Below are 19,328 nucleotides of genomic sequence, written 5' to 3' on the forward strand. Positions count from 1 at the left end.
CCTCTGCAAAGTGGCCTGAGAGCAGTTTTCAGATGCAACCATTTCCAGTACAATGTTACACCTGTCGTTGAGTCATACAGCATGGAAACAGACCCTTCGGTCCAACCGGTCCATACTGAACATAATCCCAAACTAAACTAGTCCCGCCTGCCTGCACCTGGCCCATATCCTTCCAAACATTTCTTACTCATGTACTAATCTAGGTGTCTTTTAAACATTGTAACTGTGCCCACATCCACCACTTGCTCAGGAAGTTCATTCCACACAGGAACCACCTTTTGTGTAAAGAAATTTACCCTCATGTTTTTTTTTTAATCTCTCTCCTCACATCTTAAAAATGTGCCCCCTAATCTTGGAATCCTCCATGCTAGGGAAAAGACACCTTCCACTAACCCTATCTATACCCCTCATGATCTTATAAACATCTATAAGGTCACCTCTCAACATCTTACACTCCAGTGAATAAAGTCCCAGCCTTTGTTTATAACTCATGGCCAGTCAAAACCTGCCATGCAATCTTTGTGAGATCACTAACACAGTTGGAAGAAATTTTGTTCAGATATTTCACTTCATTATTGCCATTGTTCCTGTAGGTACAACAGTAGGTGTCATTTTTAAAGCCGCTTTAACATAATAAGCATTCCAAACTGTCTCAAGGAATGTTAAAAATGACACAAAACCACGTAACATCATAGCCACCTCTGATACAGAGGCAACCCATCATTCAAGTTTGGGCTGGTAACTGGCAAGCTACATTCGTGCCAACCAATGAACACGTGCCAACCAGCAAACAAGAAGCAGATTCCTGAATTTAACAAAATAAGCACATGAATATATAGGGAATGGAAGGATCTGTACCAAGGGTAGGCAGAAGGGATTAGTTTCATTCATGTTCAGCACAACATCATGGACTGAAGGGCCCGTTCCTGTGCTATACTGTTCTAAGTTCTAAGATGAGATACTGGGGCAGGGGACCAGAAGGTTGCTTGGCAAGACACGTTTTAAGGTGTGTCTTAAATGGAAGAGAGAGAGAAATTAAGCAGCGGAAAGGCTGGCAAAGGGATTGGATGTAGGTTTGCTCGCTGAGCTGAAAGGTTCATTTCCAGACGTTTTGTGGGTGGCACGGTGGCACAGTGGTTAGCACTGCTGCCTCGCAGCGCCAGAGACCCGGGTTCAATTCCCGCCTCAGGCGACTGACTGTGTGGAGTTTGCATGTTCTCCCCGTGTCTGCGTGGGTTTCCTCTGGGTGCTCCGGTTTCCTCCCACAGTCCAAAGATGTGCAAGTCAGGTGAATTGGCCATGCTAAATTGCCCGTAATGTTAGGTAAAGGGGTAAATGTAGGGGTATGGGTGGGTTACGCTTCGGCGGGTCGGTGTGGACTTGTTGGGCCGAAGGGCCTGTTTCCACATTGTAAGTAATCTAATCTAATCTAATCTAAATCTAATCTAATCTAATCTTACTAGATAACATCTCCAGTGGACCTCATGTGAAGCAATGCTGAAAATTCCTGCTTTCTATTTATATGTTTGGGTTTCTTTGGGTTGAAACCACAGGAAATGACATCACCACCCCAAAGAAACCCAAACATATAAATAGAAGGCAGGAATTTTCAGCATTGCTTCGCATGAGGTCCACTGAAGATGTAACCTAGTAAGGTAACGAAATGTCTGGAAATGAACCTTCCAGCTCAGTAAGCAAACCTACATCCTAAACCTCAACCTGAGCTACAAATCTTCTCAAAACTCGCTGGCAAAGGGAGTTCCAGAGCTTAAGACTTGGTAGCTGAAGTTGCATCAAATGTTTGAACGATTAAAATCTGGAAGAATTAAAACAAAATCAGCATTGTAGGATTATGAGGCTGGAAACTACAGTAAAAGGGAGCAAAGACCATGAAGAGGTATGAAACGAGGTTTATGATTTTGAAAGTTAAAAAAGATTGAATACTCAAGAAACAAAGGTAGCCTTTACATATACGTGAGCAGATGAATTAGGGGCAGGAATAAGCCATTTGGCCCCAGGAGCTCCCTCCACCATTCAATGGCAGATCAGTATTGATAACAATTTATAACTCTATAACTAAAGGTAATATTTACTGGTATTAGAGAAGTCCACAGGAGGTTCACGAGATTGATTCCAGGTATGAAAGGATTTTCTTATGAAACGGGGTTGTGATTGTACTCATTCCAATTTAGAAGAAAAACAGGTGATCTTATTGAAACTTAGAAGATTCATAGGGACTTGACTATGGTAAGTGCAGAGAGATTGTTACCCTTTGTGGGACAGTCTAGTAGCGGAGGGCCTAATCTCAGAGCAAGAGTTCGCACATTTAAGACAGATATGAGGAGGAATTTCTTTTCCTCCAACGTTTGTTAACCTCAGGTATTCTTTAACACAAAGGGCTGTTAGACTGGGCCATTAAAGGCTGAGATAGACAGATTTTTAATCAATAAGGGAATCAAGAATTAGACGGATGGCAGGCAAGTGGAGTTTATCAGAACAACCATGTTCTGATGGAATGAGTAAAAAAAAAACTGCTGCTGCTGGAATCCAAGGTAGACCAGCAGGAGACTGGAAGAACACAGCAAGCCAGGCAGCATCAGGAGGTGGAGAGGTCAATGTTTCGGGTGTAATCCTTCTTCAGTCTCAATGTAGTCTGGCTTGTTGCGTTCTTCCTGCCTCCTGATGATCTGACGGAATGGCAAAGCAGACTCAATGAGCTGAATGGCAGAAGTGGGTACTGCAGATGCTGGAGATTAGAATCAAGATTAGAGTGGCACTGGAAATGCACAGCAAAGAAGGAGGAGGAAAATCAATGTTTTGGGCAAAAGCCCTTCATTCCTGATGACTTTCCTGCTCCTCAATGGGCCTGAATGGCCTACCTCTGCTCCTACATCTTATGGTTTTATGGACTCAAAACACAGAAAAAAAACTTTTCTTCATGGTCATCCTAAATGGGAAACCCTCCACTATTAAATTTTGTCACCTCATGTCTCTTTCCCACAACTATCCTTCCTGCATCCATTCTTTCAACACCCCTCAGGAGCTTATATGTTTTAATGGAAGTTTATAAAATAATGAGAGGTATAGATAAAGTTAATGGTAGTAGCCTTTTCCCCGGAATGGGGTGTTTCAAGACGAGGAAGCACATTCTTAAGGTGAAGGGAAAGAGATTTAAAGAAGACATGAGGGGCATATTTTTTACACACAGGGTGGTTCGCATGTGGAATGAACTTCCTGAGGAAGTGGTGGATGCAGGTACAATTACAATGTGTAAAAAACATTCAAATAAGTACATGATTAGGAAAAGTTTGGAGGGATATGGGCCAGGAGGAGGCAGGTTAATTTGGAATTATGACTGAGGTAAAAACAATGACTGCAGATGCTGGAAACCAGATTCTGGATCAGTGGTGCTGGAAGAGCACAGCAATTCAGGCAGCATCCGAGGACAGGCAAAATCGACGTTTCGGGCAAAAGCCCTTCATGACTGGTTGTTTCTGTTTCAATAAGGTTTCTGATTTTATGTTGGACATTTGTGCTTTCTGTAATTCTACTGTTGATTCATCAATGTTTGTCAGCACTTGCAGAGATACCAACACGATACAACTTGGTATGCATTCTGCACAGTACATTTTTCAGCAAGAATCTACCTGGTCTCTGTCAGATTTTGTAAAAAAAAATCTAAAAGGACTGAAGCTTGACTGTAATCATCAACTACAAAGATTGGTTTGCAGCATAGGAACATTAAAGGCATGCTCTGACTCTTCCAAGAGACATCTGAGTGAGCACATCAAACCTATGATCAATTGCCTGCCTCTACTAGAAAGGTTTGGAACCCATCAGATGGTTTCTGCAAAACGGTTAAACTATCCTCTGATTGAACAGGCTTGTCTTCTGTGGTCATATGCCATCAGTCTGTAGGGTTAATGATGAGAGCTAATGTTTCACCAGAGAGTAAGGTATTTAGTCACTTTTTTAAAAAAAATTACCTGTTCATGGGATGTGAGTATTGCTGGCTGGGCCAGCATTTACTGCCTAACCCAGCTGCCTTCTTGGAAGCACAAGGGTCCATATGGTGGAGGGACACACAATGCTGTTCCCAGATTTTGACCCAACAGTGAAGGTTTGGCTGATTTCGTTCCACGTCAGGATGGTGTGTGGCTTGGAGGGGAACCTGCAAGTTCTCCTGAATCCACGGCCCATGACCTTCTCAGTGGATACAAGAGAGGTCATCCACAAATCACACTTTAAAGTTTAATTTTAATATGTCGATTTCAAGAGCTGTATTAATTTTAAAAGTTTATAAATAGTGTTGTTAAATGGTAATAACTGTGCTGCTACAAAGTAAATCCCTTTGATTGTTAGCTATAGTTGTGATCGCAGTGGTTATGTTACTGCACTAGTAATCCAGGGAGCTGGACAAATGATCCTGAGCCTTGCTTTCCACAAACTTACTAATCGGGCCACTACATTCTCCTCCAAATCATTTATATATATTACAAACAACCCGGGGACCCAGTACTGATTCCTGCAACACACCACTGGCCACAGATCTCCAGTCAGAAAAACACACTTCCACCACGACTCTGTCTTCCACAACCAAGCCAATTCCGTATCCATCTTACCAGCTCATCGTGGATCCCATGTGACATCAGCTTTTGCATCAGCCTGCCATGAGGGACCTTGTCAAAGGCTTTGCTAAAGTTCATATAAAAAACATCTAACGTCCTGCCCTCAATCATCTTTGTCATTCTCTCAAAATAATCAATCATGTTTGTGAAACTCAACCTTCTCCACACAATGCCATGCTGCCTATCGCTATTAAGTCCATATTTTCCCAAATGTGAGCTAGTCCTATCCCCAAGGATCTTCTCCATAATTTCTCCACCACTTCCAAAAACCTTTCCAGTATTTACAAGGGACAAGTGTGGAGAGTGAGGCAATTGTTTCTGGATGAGTGCACCTTCAACAACACTTCAGAAACTCTCAGTCTCTGATCTCTTTTTCACTGATCTTACTTGCTTGTACAGGGAAGGACAAGCACAACTGCCCATTCGTAGAGTTGTCATAAGCCTGTAAAAACCAGTCTGATTAATCAGGAATCCACCATCACTTTTAATGTTCCTTCACCCTCAACAGTAATCCCATCTGTGGTGTGCACCATATGCAAGACGCACTGCATCACCAAGTCAGGGTTTCTTTGACACCTTCTCCCAAACCTGCAACTTCAACTACCTGCAAGGACAAGGGCAGTATGCACACAGGGACATCTGTACCTCCACCTTTCATTCCAATTCCCACACCATCCTTATTTGGAAATGGACCGTAGTGCCTTTATCAACCCTGGGGTGAAATCCTGGAAGTCCCGTTGAGCAACACGGAAGTAAATTAGTCAGTAGTGAACTGTGGTTGGACATGTTCATGGAGGGTTGATTATGCAACAATTGATCATGTGATGTTCAATTGTGTGGTATTCCTTCAGTCACATTTAAGGTTCATCTGCTTTCCTCCACCTCGAGTCAAAATTCAGTCCGTAACCTCGATGGAAATCCCTTTTATCATCAGCTTAACCCCTCCTCTGCATGCTGTCAGCCTGCCTCATTGCTTCTGGAAATTTCTGCCTTTTATCTGGCTGGATGTTGATCTTTTGCAATCTAGTTGTTGCTGGCATTGTTCCCCAGCTCGTTGCAATGGTGACTTTGTGACTTCTTTCTATGCCAATGAATGCACACTGGAAGAAGGGTGCGAGAAAGCTCCCTGTCAATCCGAACTGCAGGAAGGATCTGCTCCCAAGTTGTTCCAGTTGCTCTTTTAAGGTTGGCGTATTTCAGTTTCTTTATTTATTTGTCCATGGGATGTTGGTGTCATTGACTAGACCATATTTATTGCCTATTCCTAATTTCCCTTGAGAAAGGTGAGCTGCTTTCCTTGGGATGTAAATAGGCAGGTCTAGGATTTTCAACCAGTAACACTGAAGATACAGTTCCAAGAACAGGAAGATGTGGATTGGAAAGGATCTTTGCAGTGGGAGGTATTCCCATGCAGCTGCTGCCCTGACAGTTTAAGATGGAAGAGGCCATGGGTTTGGAAGGTTCCGTCAAAGGAGCATAGCCAAGTTGCTACAGTACATCTTGCTGCCAATGTGCATGAGTGGTGGAGAAACTGTGGAATGAGATGCCACTGAAATAGAGTCCACTGTGTCCTGCCTGGTGTTTAGTTTTGCACCTACTGATGTAAGTTAAAGCTTTGCCTTTGTGCTTTACACCAGTTGAATGGTTCTGTTTGGTATAGTGAAATTCCTTATGCACAGATCAAATTTCGCTCAATGCAATAGAGACGCCAACCATAAAGTTTCTGCTTTGCTCTGTATCTGAATTAAAATTTTGTGGGCAGGAAATGCAGATCTAAATTTTTAAAATATACCAGATGCCTATTTTCCCCACATTAATGAATTTTAATGTCTTCGTGAAGCAGTCGTATATTTTCGCCAATATAAAAGAATGTAAGCTCGGAATCATTTCAAAGTATTGTATGTTTCAATGAAATCATCTCTTGTTTTTCTAAATGCACAGCATGGGCCCAAATTCCACAGCCTTTCTTCAAATGACAACTCACCCGACATTGAGAGCAATCTGGTGAACCTTCATAGCCCTGTCTCCAATACAAGTATATTCTTCTTTAAGTGTTGAGACCAAAACTGCACACAGTATTCAAAATGTGGTACTACTAACACCCTGTACAATTGCTGGATGACTTTTTTAAAAATTTCACTCCAATCTCTTGCAAGAAAGCCTTCCCTGCCATTTGCCTCCCATATTGCTGACTTCAGTTGGAGTGTTAACTCCTGAGTTTCATCTACAAACATACCCATAGTTGCCTGCACATTATGGCTTTTGAAAATAATTCTGCTTATCTATTGTTACAACAAAAGTGAATAACATCACACTTCCCTGCACATTGTCCACTCGCTTACTAAGTCTTTATTTCCTTGCAACCTCACCGTGTCTTCATAAATTAACACTTACAATTAGCTTTGTATTATCAGCAAACTTATAATCTACTCTCTGTCCAGTTTGTCAAAGCCATTAATAGAAGTTCTAAACAGCTAAGAGGAGAAAGTGAAGACGGCAGAGCCAAAAGTGTGGTGCTGGAAAAGCACAGCAAGTCAGGCAGTATACGAGGAGCAGGAGAATTGACATTTTGGGCATAAGCCCTTCATCAGGAAGGGCTTATCCCTGAAACATCAATTCTCCTGCTCCTCGGATGCTCCCTGACTGGCTGTGCTTTTCCAGCACCACACTCTAAACAGCTGAGAGGTCCGAGCACTGCTCCTTGTGGCATTTCACAAGGCATAGCCTGCAAATGGAGAATGTTCCATTAATTCCTACTCTTCACCTCCTGTCTATTAATGAACTCTCTTCCCAAACTAATAGTTCATACCCACCCTGTACTCCATAAGCTTACCTATTAACTTTTTGTCTGGCACCCTATCAAATGCCTTTTGGAAGTCCATGTATACTGCATCAACTGGTTTCTCTTTAATTCTCTTTTAGTTAAATGCACAAGAAGTTCTATTAAATTTATCAAACACGATTTCACTTTCTAAAACCTTGCTGACTTTGTCAGACCATACCATGATTTTCTAAATTCGGAGACGCCGGTGTTGGTCTGGGGTGTACAAAGCTTTCGGAGCGACACTCCTTCATCAGGCAATCACCTGATGAAGGAGCGTCACTCCGAAAGCTAGTGTGCTTCCAATTAAACCTGTTGGACTATAACCTGGTGTTGTGTGATTTTTAACAATGATTTTCTAAGTGCATTGTCAAAACTTCCTTTCTTTACAGTTCTTGTAAACAAGAAGTGATGGTTTTATCAACAGACTTATGTTGAAAAAATCATTTTTAAAAACACTCATAGAGCTCCTGAGTTGCTGTGTCAGTCCCGCCTGTTCCAGAGCTGTTTAATAACATTGCTGAACAGGTAGATTGGAAGGTATAAAACAAGCCACTCACCAATATTCATAGCTTGGCTATTCTTTTCCTGTTGTCTCAAATATTTTGAGCTATTACTGCAGGCTTCAGTACCCTGATATTGAGCTGACAATTTCAAAACATTCCAAAAAATCTAGAAAAAGCTTTGGATCTGCATCTACATACAGCAGGAGCAGGTCAGCTCAAGGGCAGCAACAGGTTCCTAATACTACCTCACAGCTCTGAAGCTTTAGCAGCATTACCAGGTGAGTGGACACTGCTGATTCACACTCAGGGTCTAGTAAGGTTCAACCCATTATTACTTACTATGAATATTGAGTACAAGAGTTGGCAGGTCATGTTACGTTGATAAAAAAACACACAGCACCAGGTTATAGTCCAACAGGTTTATTTGGAAGTACTAGCTTTCAGAGCGCGGCTCCTTCATCTGTAACTAGTGGGATAGGATCATAAGACACAGCTAGAAATTTGGCGTCTTATGATCCTGCCCCCTGGCTACCTGAAGGAGCAGCGCTTTGAAAGCTAGGACTTCCAAATAAACCTGCTGGAGTATAACCTGGTGTTGTGTGACTTTTAACTTTATCTACCCCAGCCCAACATTGGCACCTCCACATCATGTTACATTGAGTAGATTTGGCAGGTCATGTTACAATTGCATAGGACTTTGGTTCAGCTACATTTGAATTTTGCAGACAGTTCTGGTCGCCACAGTAACTAGAAGGATGTGGATGTTTTGGAGAGGGTGCAGAGGAAGTTCACCAGGATGTTGCCTGGTATGGAGGACTCTAGCTATGAAAAGACAGTGAGTAGACTAGGATTATTTTCATTAGAAAGACAGAAGTTGAGGGGGGACCTGATTGAGGTCGACAAAATCATGAAAAGTTTAGACAGGGTGGATAGAAAGAAGCTTTTTCCCAGAGTGGGGGACTCAATTACTAGGAGTACCAAGTTAAAGGTGAGAGGGGAAAAGTTTAAGGGAGATATATGTGGAAAGAGGGTGGTGGGTGCCTGGAATGTGTTGCCAGCGGAAGTGGTAGAGGCGGGCACGATAGCGCCGTTTAAAATGTATCGAGACAGATACATGAATGGGCAGGGGGCAGAGGAATACAGGTCCTTAGAAAATAGGCAACAGGTTTAGATAGATGATCCGGATAGGCGCAAGCAGGCTTGGAGGGATGAAGGGCCTGTTCCCATGCTGTAATGTACTTTGCTCTTTGTTCTACAAGAAGGATAAAGTTATCATCGTGAAAATATATAGAGCCTTGTTGAGACTACACCTGGAGTATTGTGTGCAATTTTAGTCTCCTCCATAAGCAAATGGAAACTTCTCAGAAAGGAAACATAACAAAGACCCACCAAACCAATGTCTGGGACGTAGGGATTGTCCCATGAGGAAAGATAGAAAAGACTGGTCCTATATTCTCTGGAGTGTAGAACGATAAAAGGTGATATCACTCAAACAGATAAAATTCTTATAGAGGTCCAGAGTGCAGATGCAAGAAAGATGTTTCCCCATTGAAGGATATCAAGAACTTCAGTTTAAAATGAAGTGGAATTTCTTCACTCAGCAGATGTTAAGTCTTTGAAATTTCCTCTCCCAAAGGGCTCTGGAGGCTCAGTTGTTGAATATGTTCAAGACTGCAATCAAATTTCCAGGATACACATGTAATATAGAAACACAACATTGGCGTGGATCAGCCATGATCTCATTAAGTGGTGGGGGAGGCTCAAGAAGCTTATTTCTTATGTAGTTTAAATTCTAAAATAGGTGGAAGATAAGTTGCAATGACAAAGTATGAAATTTACAAATGGACATGGATACATTACATGAATTGACCAAAATTTGGCAGATGAAGTTTAAGGTGAATAAGTGTCAGGTTACCCATTTTGGTCAGAGGAATAGAAAAACAATTTATTATCCAAATGGAGAGAAACTTGAGCATGTTTCAGTGCAGAGGGGTCTGGATGTCCTCATGTATGAATCACTGAAAACTAATATGCAGGTACAGCAGGTAATAAGGAAGGCTCATGGAATTTTAACACTTATTGGTAAAGGATTAGTGTAAAAGTAGGGACGTGTTACTGCAACTATACAAAGTATTAGTGAGACTACACCTGGATTAGTACAGTTTTAGTCCCCTTATTTGAGGAGGGATTTAGTTGCATCAGGCGATGTTCACTAGATTGATCCCAGAGATAAAGGGTTTGCCTCATGAAGAGAGATTGGGCAGTTTAGGCCAATATTCTCTAGAGTTTAGAAGAACAAAAGGCGATCTAACTGAGGTATATAAGGTACCGAAGGGGGTGTAGAAAGGATATCTCATCACATCGGGCAATCCAGAATGAGAGGTCATAGTTTTAGGATAAGGGCTAGCTGATTCCAAACAGAAAATGAGGAAAAAAAGTACTTCTCTCAAAAAGGGTTGTCAATCTGCAGAATTCCGTACCTCAGAGAGCGGTAGACACTGGGACACGGATAAATTTAAGGAGGAGATAGAGAGATGTTTACATATTAACAGTTTGAAAGGCTATGAAGTATGGCCAAGGAAGTGGACTTGTGGCCAAGATGAGATCAGCCATGATTGTATCAAATGGTGAAGCAGACTCGAGAGGTTGAACGGCCTACTCCTGCTGCTAATTCTTATGTTTTTATTTCTTCTACCTAACATCACAAGTTCAGACCGACCCATGTTGAACTTGAATTATCCATTGAAGCCCATTTTCCATTGAATTACCACATATGTCATTTAGTAAACTTTGTGATGAACTGTGAAGTAAGTCACTCTACTACCCAGCTCACAAATTAGTAATGTCATAGAGCAAGTGGCAGCACCATAATAAAAATATGAAAATGGAGGAAAAGTGGGACTAAAATTGGCACTAAAGAAAAGGAGGTAGTTTTCTCTGTCTTACCTTTTCAAAAGGTGGTGGAGGGTCAAATCTCTTAGCACAGACCAGGAAGCTGTCAGGAGCAGGCTTGCTTTTCTTGACGTCAGGGTCATCGCCACACACAATGTGGTGGAATAAGTAGAAGATCGGCATGTGCCTGGATGTCTTTAGGTTATACTTTTCCTTCGGCGAGCTGGTAGCCACTGCGATTGGCACATTGTATTCGGTGAGATGGCGAACTAACTGCTCTACACCTTAGGGAAGATCGGATAAAGGAGCAATGGTTAACTATTTTCAAGCAACCCATTGAGTACAACACTCAAATATCCTCCTCATGTATGTCAATATGCCAGTCTGCATCAATAGGCTTGCTAGGCTCACAGGGAATCGTGTGTGGGGTGGCCCTGGAGAAGGAAACACAAAATTTAGCAAAATTAATGGGTTTTTTTCCCTATAATTCCAATATGGCTGATTAATGGTGAGCAGTATCTGAGCCTACAATCAGTGTTTCCCATTGAAATCTAAAATGCATTTCCTTTTAAGGGGAAACCAGAACAGCTCCAGGAATCTATTCAGAGCAGGAGATGCTCATTGGACTTTGAATTGGCAACATTCAATCTAAGGACTCCATGGTGTAATAGTAGAGTCCCTGCCTCTGAACCAGGAGGGCAAGGTTCAAGACCCACCTGCACCAGAGGCATGCAGTAATGTCTCTGAATATGTTGATCAGAAAATATCTAAATTATGCCCCTGCGCTAGTCTTAGGATAAGGGCGAGCAAATTTAAAACAGAGCTGAGTAGAAACTACTAGTCCCAAATGGTTGTGAATCTGTGGAATTCACTATCTCAAAGTGGGTTGGATGCTGGGACACGTACCACCCTCTGCGTGAAAAAGTTGCCCCTTAGGTCTCTTTTATATCTTTCCCCTCTCACCCTAAACCTATGCCCTCTAGTTCTGGACTCCCCGACCCCAGGGAAAAGACTTTGTCTATTTATCCTATCCACGCCCCTCATAATTTTGTAAACCTCTATAAGGTCACCCCTCAGCCTCCGACGCTCCAGGGAAAACAGCCCCAGCATGTTCAGCCTCTCCCTGTAGCTCAGATCTTCCAACCCTGGCAACATCCTTGTAAATCTTTTCTGAACCCTTTCAAGTTTCACAACATCTTTCAAATAGGAAGGAGACCAGAATTGCACGCAATATTCCAACAGTGGCCTAACCAAAAACCTGTACAGCCGCAACATGATCTCCCAACTCCTGTACTCAATACTCTGACCAATAACGGAAAGCATACTAAACGCCTTCTTCACTATCCTATCTACCTGCGACTCCACTTTCAAGGAGCTATGAACCTGCACTCCAAGGTCTCTTTGTTCAGCAACACTCCCTAGGACCTTACCATTAAGTGTATAAGTCCTGCTAAGATTTGCTTTCTCAAAATGCAGCACCTCGCATTTATCTGAATTAAACTCCATCTGCCACTTCTCAGCCCATTGGCCCATCTGGTCAAGATCCTGTTGTAATCTGAGGTAACCCTCTTCGCTGTCCACTACACCTCCAATTTTGGTGTCATCTGCAAACTTACTAACTGTACCTCTTATGCTCGAATCCAAATCATTTATGTAAATAACAAAGTGTAGAGGGCCCAGCACCGATCCTTGTGGCACTCCACTGGTCACAGGCCTCCAGTCTGATAAACAACCCTCCACCACCGCCCTCTGTCTTCTACCTTTGAGCCAGTTCTGTATACAAATGGCTAGTTCTCCCTGTATTCCATGAGAGCTAACCTTGCTAATCAGTCTCCCATGGGGAACCTTGTCGAACGCCTTACTGAAGTCCATATAGATCACATCTACTGCTCTGCCCTCATCAATCTTCTTTGTTACTTCATCAAAAAACTCAATCAAGTTTGTGAGACATGATTTCCCACGCACAAAGCCATGTTGACTATCCTGAATCAGTCCTTGCCTTTCCAAATACATGTACATCCTGTCCCTCAGGATTCCCTCCAACAACTTGCCCACCACCGGGGTCAGGCTCACTGGTCTATAGTTCCCTGGTTTGTCCTTACCACCCTTCTTAAACAGTGGCACCACGTTTGCCAACCTCCAGTCTTCCGGCACCTCACCTGTAACTATCGATGATACAAATATCTCAGCAAGGGGCCCAGCAATCACTTCTCTAGCTTCCCACAGAGTTCTCGGGTACACCGGATCAGGTCCTGGGGATTTATCCACCTTTAACCGTTTCAAGACATCCAGCACTTCCTCCTCTGTAACCTGGACATTTTGCAAGATGTCACCATCTATTTCCCTACAGTCTATATCTTCCATATCCTTTTCCACAGTAAATACTGATGCAAAATATTCATTATGTATCTCTCCCATTTTCTGTGGCTCCAAACAAAGGCCGCCTTGCTGATCTTTGAGGGGCCCTATTCTCTCCCTAGTTACCCTATTGTCCTTAATATATTTGTAAAACCTCTTTGGATTCTCCTTAATTCTATTTGCCAAAGCTATCTCAAGTCCCCGTTTTGCCCTCCTGATTTCCCTCTTAAGTATACTCATACTTTCTTTATACTCTTCTAAGGATTCACTCGATCTATCCTGTCTGTACTGACATATGTTTCCTTCTTTTTCTTAACCAAACCCTCAATTTCTTTAGTCATCCAGCATTCCCTATAGTTACCAGCCTTCCCTTTCACCCTAACAGGAATATACTTTCTCTGGATTCTTGTTATCTCATTTCTGAAGGCTTCCCATTTTCCAGCCGTCCCTTTACCTGCGAACATCTGTCTCCAATCAGCTTTTGAAAGTTCTTGCCTAATACCGTCAAAACTGACCTTTCTCCAATTTCGAACTTCAACTTTTAGATCTGGTCTATCCTTTTCCATCACTATTTTAAAATGAATAGAATTAAATATCTTATGAATTACCTTTTCAGGGTGCTTGTGTCACAGTTGTAGTGCCCCTACCTCCACGTTAGAAGTCTGGATTCTAGTCCTACCTGCTCCAGATGTGTGTGGATTAATATCTGAACAGGTTGATTTAGAACAAAAAAGCTATGCTTCTCCCTGGGATTGGCTACTGTTTAGGGAAAGGATTCAGAAGGGCGGTGTGTGCAGTATTGGCGTTTGTGCTATAGATTTACAATAAAAAACCTTGTAAATCTCTGACAGTCTTTTGCTGCCTAATTCAACACATGGACAGCTAGTCTGTGATGTCACCTGTACCATCAGCTTGGAAGGGGTCAGTGCATCCAGCTAGTTTCTCCTCGCTGTCATGACCAATACGAAATCACCAACTGACATTAAAAAAAAAACATTATCTGGTCATTAATACATTGGTATCATGTCTCCCCATGAAGTAACAATGACTGTACTGTAAAATATTGTTGGCTGTGAATGGAGGTCGGTTATTCAGCCTCTCAAGTTAGAGCCTGCAAGGATAGTAGGGGCAGAAACCCTCATAATATTTAAGAAGGATTCAGAAATGCACTTGTAACATCAAGGCATACAAGCTGAAAAATAGGATCAAAATACTTAGATGGTTGTTTTTGACTGACACAGGCTCAATGGCTCAAAGATGTGGATCCTAAGAATCTAGGGTGCATATTTTTAAGTTGAGAGGAGAAAGGTTTAAAAAGGACATGAAGGGGCAACTTTTTCTTTGCAGAGATTGGTTCATATATGGAATGAAGTTCCAGAGGAAGTGGTGGATGCAGGTACATTTAAAACATATGAAAGACATTTGGATACACACTTGAAGAGTATAGGGTTGGTGGGATATGGGCCAAATGTGGGCAAGTGGGACTAGTTTGGTTTGGGAACAGGTCAGCATGGACTAGATAGACTGAAGGGTCTGTTTCCGTGTTGTATGACTCTATAGTAGCCTTGGAATCCCTCCTCTCGAACTTCACCTTGAAGATATCAAATAGCTACAAATGGCACAGGGGGAATCCAGAATTCTGCTAATGCGTGACTTTTTATTTATCTCCTCTGTGGGAATGTATTGAGGATTAAAATGGGGTCATTTACCCCAATTTTTCTTTACTCTTTCTCCATGGCACAACTGCTCATTGACTTAACAATGGAGGTGGACTTCTCTTTTGATGGCTAAATTTGTGAATAACAGACAGTTACCTGGCATTAAGCTTGCACAAGCAAACAAGCGTTTCTCTATAAGGGAACATTCCTTCACAAAGTCCTCTGGAGTAATTGGAAGCTCCAGTTTTTCACAAATAATTTTGGCCACGACCATGGTCTGCATACCCATAATCATGGATTTCAACTCCCATGTAAACTTCTTATTGTAACGGCCACAGACTTCATCAAACACAAGAGTGTACAGTCTTTCCGTGTCTGAGAGAGAGAATCAGAAAAGCAAATACATTACATTCAAAAAGATTCAACCACTCCCTCCCTTACCCTATCCATGGAACTGGAATGTAGTTTCATGGATTCAGAAGTAAAAGCAGCAAAGACTATGTCTGATCTGATAATCGTCAATTACCCATTGTGTTAGGTGAGGGGGTAAATGTAGGGGAATGGATCTGGGTGGGTTGCTCTTCGGAGGGTCGGTGTGGACTTGTTGGGCTCAAGGGCCTGTTTCCACACTGTAAGTAATCTAATCTAATCTAATCTAAAAAGTACTCTTGAAGTATATTTACTTTTGCAAGAAATGCAGCAACCAGCCTACCTGAAGCAAGATCATGCAAACTGCAAGACCACAATGACCAGATTATTTGTTGAAAGAATATTGATGGAGAGGTAAATATTGGGAGAATGCCAATATTTGCCATAATAGTATTACGGGAATTTTTACATCAATTGATAGGGTAGACGGGATCTCACCCTGTTTGAGGTCTCACTTAAAATCACAGGTTGCCATGTTTCTACCAGACTTCAATGAAGAGACATGACTGGTGGTGCTTTAACCGAAGGGTCATTGTGCCTCAGGTGAGGGGAGAGGTTGAGAAGGAGAGTCCTTCATGGTAACCTCAGCCAGTGCAGGAACTGAAGTCACTCTGTTGGCATCATGAATCAGCCGTCCTGCCAACTAAGCTAACCAACTTCCCAAAAGGCAGAACACCCAATGGCTCAGCTCTCCCTCAGTCTAACCAACGCATCTCAGTCTTGATTTGTACGTTCAGGTTCTCGAGCGGAACTTGGATCCAGGATTTTACCACTGAGAGGCAAGCCAACAGAGAGGACTCAGTTATGGCAGAAATCTCCAATGGCATTGCTCACTATAAGCTCGAGGATACAACAGTTTGCTTCTAAAAGGACTAGAACATCATGCAATTGAGCTTCTGCTGCTGAGATACTTAAAGTAGATTTCCCATTAAGGACATGTTTAAAAATTCATGGAATGCAGTTGTCACTGGATGGGCCAGGATTTATTCCGGAAGGTGGTAACAAGCTCCTTCTTGAACTGCCGCAGTAACTGGGGTGTAGGAATACTGTTCATTGACTATGAAGGGAGTAACTGTTGAAGGTGGTCAATGGGTCAGTCATGCTTTCTGATTTGTCCTGGATAATGCTGAGCTTCTTGAATGTGAAGCTGCACATGCATTTTTAATTGATTCAGGGGATTTGTGCTTCTCTGGCAGTTGACATTTACTTCCAATAAGACCATACGACATAGAAGGAGAGGTATGTCATTTGGCCTATCAGGTCTCCTCGACCATTCAACAAGATCATGGCTGATCTCATAGAGCCATAGAGATGTACAGCATGGAAACAGACCGTTCGATCCAACCCGTCCATGCCGACCAGATATCCCAACCCAATCTAGTCCCACCTGCCAGCACCCGGCCCATATCCCTCCAAACCCTTCCTATTCATATACCCTTCAAATGCCTCTTGAATGTTGTAATTGTACTTGCCTCCACCTCTTCCTCTGGCAGCTCACTCCACACACGCACCACCCTCTGCTTGAAAATTTTGCCCCTTTTATAGCTTTCCCCTATCACGATAAACCTCTAGCTCTGGACTCCCCCACCCCAGGGAAAAGACCTTGTCTATTTACCCTATCCATGCCTCTCATGATTTTATAATCCTCTATAAGGACACCCCTCAGCCTCTGACGCTCCAGGGAAAACAGCCCTAACCTATTCAACCTCTCCCTATCACTCAAATCCTCCAATCCTGGCAACAACCTCGTAAATCTTTTCTGAACCCTTTCACGTTTCACAAAATCCTTCCTGTATGATCTGACAATCCTCAACTCCACTTACCTACCTGTTTCCTTGATTCCCTTCCTGATTAAAAATGTCTATCTCAGCCTTAATGACCTAACTATGACAACCCCCAGTTGTACAGAAATCCACAGATTCACTACCCCGATCTGTACCTTAGGTGGGTGACCACTTGTCCTGAGATGGTGCCCTCCGTCCTAGACTTTCCCACAAGGGGAAACAACCTCATTATTCCTGATGAAGGCCTTGTACCCGAAACATTGATTCTCCTGCTGCTCCGATGGTGCCTGACCTGCTGTGCTTTTCCAGCACCATACGTTTCAACACCATCAAGCCTCCTAACAACCTTATACATTTCAGTAAGGTCTCTTCTCATTCTTTTAATTTTTCTAAAGTGCTTTCAGATATTCTAGCAGCATTTCGCAATACTTTTTATACCACTTAAAACAAACAGATAAGTTTTTGTATACAGGAAGTGCTGGAAAGAACTGGCTTTGGTCAGGTTTAGCACAGCTGCAGAACAAAAAAAATGTGCTCTGTTTTGTTTTATTTTTCCCCTCAGTCTACATGCATTGAATTTCAGACCTGGAGGAGTGTGTGTCCATCCGTAATCAGGTTATTACATTTTAAAATCTTAGCTTGTATACTGGAACCTAATATGTTTCTTAAAACATGAAGGGGGTTTGCATGAACTGGCCAGATCTTTGGTGGGGTGGGGGAGGGGTGGGGTGGGGAGGGGAGGTGTGGGGTTGAGGGGAAGAGAGGGGCGGGGTGGGAGGAAGGGAGGGGTGGGGGGGAGGAAGGGAGGGGTGGGGGGAGGGGAGGGGCGGGGGGGAGGGGCAGGAGGTAGGGGGAGGGGTGGGGGGGGAGGGGTGGGGAGGGTAGGGGGAGGGGTGGGGAGGGTAGGGGTGGGGAGGGGAGGGGTGGGGAGGGGTGGGGAGGGGTGGGGAGGGGAGGGGAGACAAGGGGGGGAGGGGAGGCGAGGGGTGGGGGCGGGGGGGAGGGGAGGCGAGGGGTGGGGGCGGGGGGGAGGGGAGGCGAGGGGAGGGGAGGCGAGGGGTGGGGGCGGAGGGGAGGGGAGGCGAGGGGTGGGGGCGGAGGGGAGGGGAGAGGAGGGGTGGGGGCGGAGGGGAGGGGAGGGGTGGGGGCGGAGGGGAGGGGGGGAAGGGGGAAGGGGGGAAGGGGGAGGGGGAAGGGGGGAAGGGGGAAGGGGAGGGGGAGGGGGAGGGGGAGGGGGGAAGGGGGAAAGGGGAAGGGGAGAGGAAGGGGGAGAGGAAGGGGGAGAGGGAGGGGGAAGGGGGAGGGGGAGGGGGGAAGGGGGAGGGGGAGGGGGGAAGGGGGAGGGGAGGGGGGAAGGGGGAGGGGGAGGGGGGAAGGGGGAGGGGGGAAGGGGGAGGGGGAGGGGGGAAGGGGGAGGGGGAGGGGGGAAGGGGGAGGGGGAGGGGGAAGGGGGAGGGGGAGGGGGGAAGGGGGAGGGGGAGGGGGGAAGGGGGAGGGGGAAGGGGGAAGGGGGAGGGGGGAAGGGGGAGGGGGGGAGGGGGAAGGGGGAGGGGGGAGGGGGGAGGGGGGAGGGGGGAGGGGGAGGGGGGAGGGGGGAGGGGGAGGGGGAGGGGGAGGGGGGAGGGGGGAGGGGGGAGGGGGAAGGGGGAGGGGGGAGGGGGAAGGGGGAGGGGGGAGGGGGGAGGGGGGAGGGGGAAGGGGGATGGGGGAGGGGGGAGGGGGGAGGGGGGAGGGGGGAGGGGGAAGGGGAGGGGGGAAGGGGAGGGGGAAGGGGGAAGGGGGACGGGAGGGGGAAGGGGGAGGGGGAAGGGGGAGGGGGAAGGGGGAGGGGGAAGGGGGAGGGGGAAGGGGGAGGGGAGGGGGAAGGGGGAGGGGAGGGGGAAGGGGGAGGGGAGGGGGAAGGGGAGGGGAGGGGGAAGAGGGAGGGGAGGGGGAAGGGGGAGGGGAGGGGGAAGGGGGAGGGGAGGGGGAAGGGGGAGGGGAGGGGGAAGGGGGAGGGGAGGGGGAAGGGGGAGGGGAGGGGGAGGGGGAAGGGGAAGGGGGAGGGGAGGGGGAAGGGGGAGGGGAGGGGGAAGGGGGAGGGGAGGGGGAAGGGGGAGGGGGAGGGGGAAGGGGGAGGGGAGGGGGAAGGGGGAAGGGGGAGGGGAGGGGGAAGGGGGAGGGGAGGGGGAAGGGGGAGGGGAGGGGGAAGGGGGGAGGGGAGGGGGAAGGGGGAGGGGAGGGGAAGGGGGAGGGGAGGGGGGAGGGGAGGG

At 45.3% G+C, this 19,328-nt stretch overlaps 2 protein-coding genes across 5 annotated transcripts in view; one reads left to right on the forward strand and one right to left on the reverse strand.

Moving 5' to 3' along the window:
* Positions 1 to 19,328, reverse strand: part of pudp (pseudouridine 5'-phosphatase) — a 37,466-nt gene that overhangs the window by 17,066 nt on the left and 1,072 nt on the right. For 2 of the 3 annotated variants that reach the window (XM_087988403.1, XM_087988404.1), the window contains exons 2-3: positions 15,020 to 15,238; positions 10,902 to 11,131 (exon numbers count right to left, since the gene is read on the reverse strand). In XM_087988403.1, the coding sequence (XP_087844529.1) occupies positions 10,902 to 11,131; positions 15,020 to 15,238 (449 nt within the window). The remainder of the gene's footprint in view (positions 1 to 10,901; positions 11,132 to 15,019; positions 15,239 to 19,328) is intronic. The other variant, XM_087988405.1, reaches the window with a different exon arrangement.
* sts (steroid sulfatase (microsomal), isozyme S) overlaps positions 17,591 to 19,328 on the forward strand; it is a 70,505-nt gene continuing 68,767 nt past the window's right edge. For both annotated transcript variants that reach the window (XM_087988400.1, XM_087988401.1), the window contains exon 1: positions 17,591 to 17,691. In XM_087988400.1, coding sequence (XP_087844526.1) covers positions 17,606 to 17,691 — 86 coding nt within the window. In that variant the 5' untranslated portion in view covers positions 17,591 to 17,605. The remainder of the gene's footprint in view (positions 17,692 to 19,328) is intronic.

The sequence above is a fragment of the Chiloscyllium plagiosum genome, unplaced genomic scaffold, assembly GCF_037043375.1.
Source record: "Chiloscyllium plagiosum isolate Xiang-an unplaced genomic scaffold, Cpla_swu_hap1 HiC_scaffold_6, whole genome shotgun sequence".
Classification (NCBI taxonomy): domain Eukaryota; kingdom Metazoa; phylum Chordata; class Chondrichthyes; order Orectolobiformes; family Hemiscylliidae; genus Chiloscyllium; species Chiloscyllium plagiosum.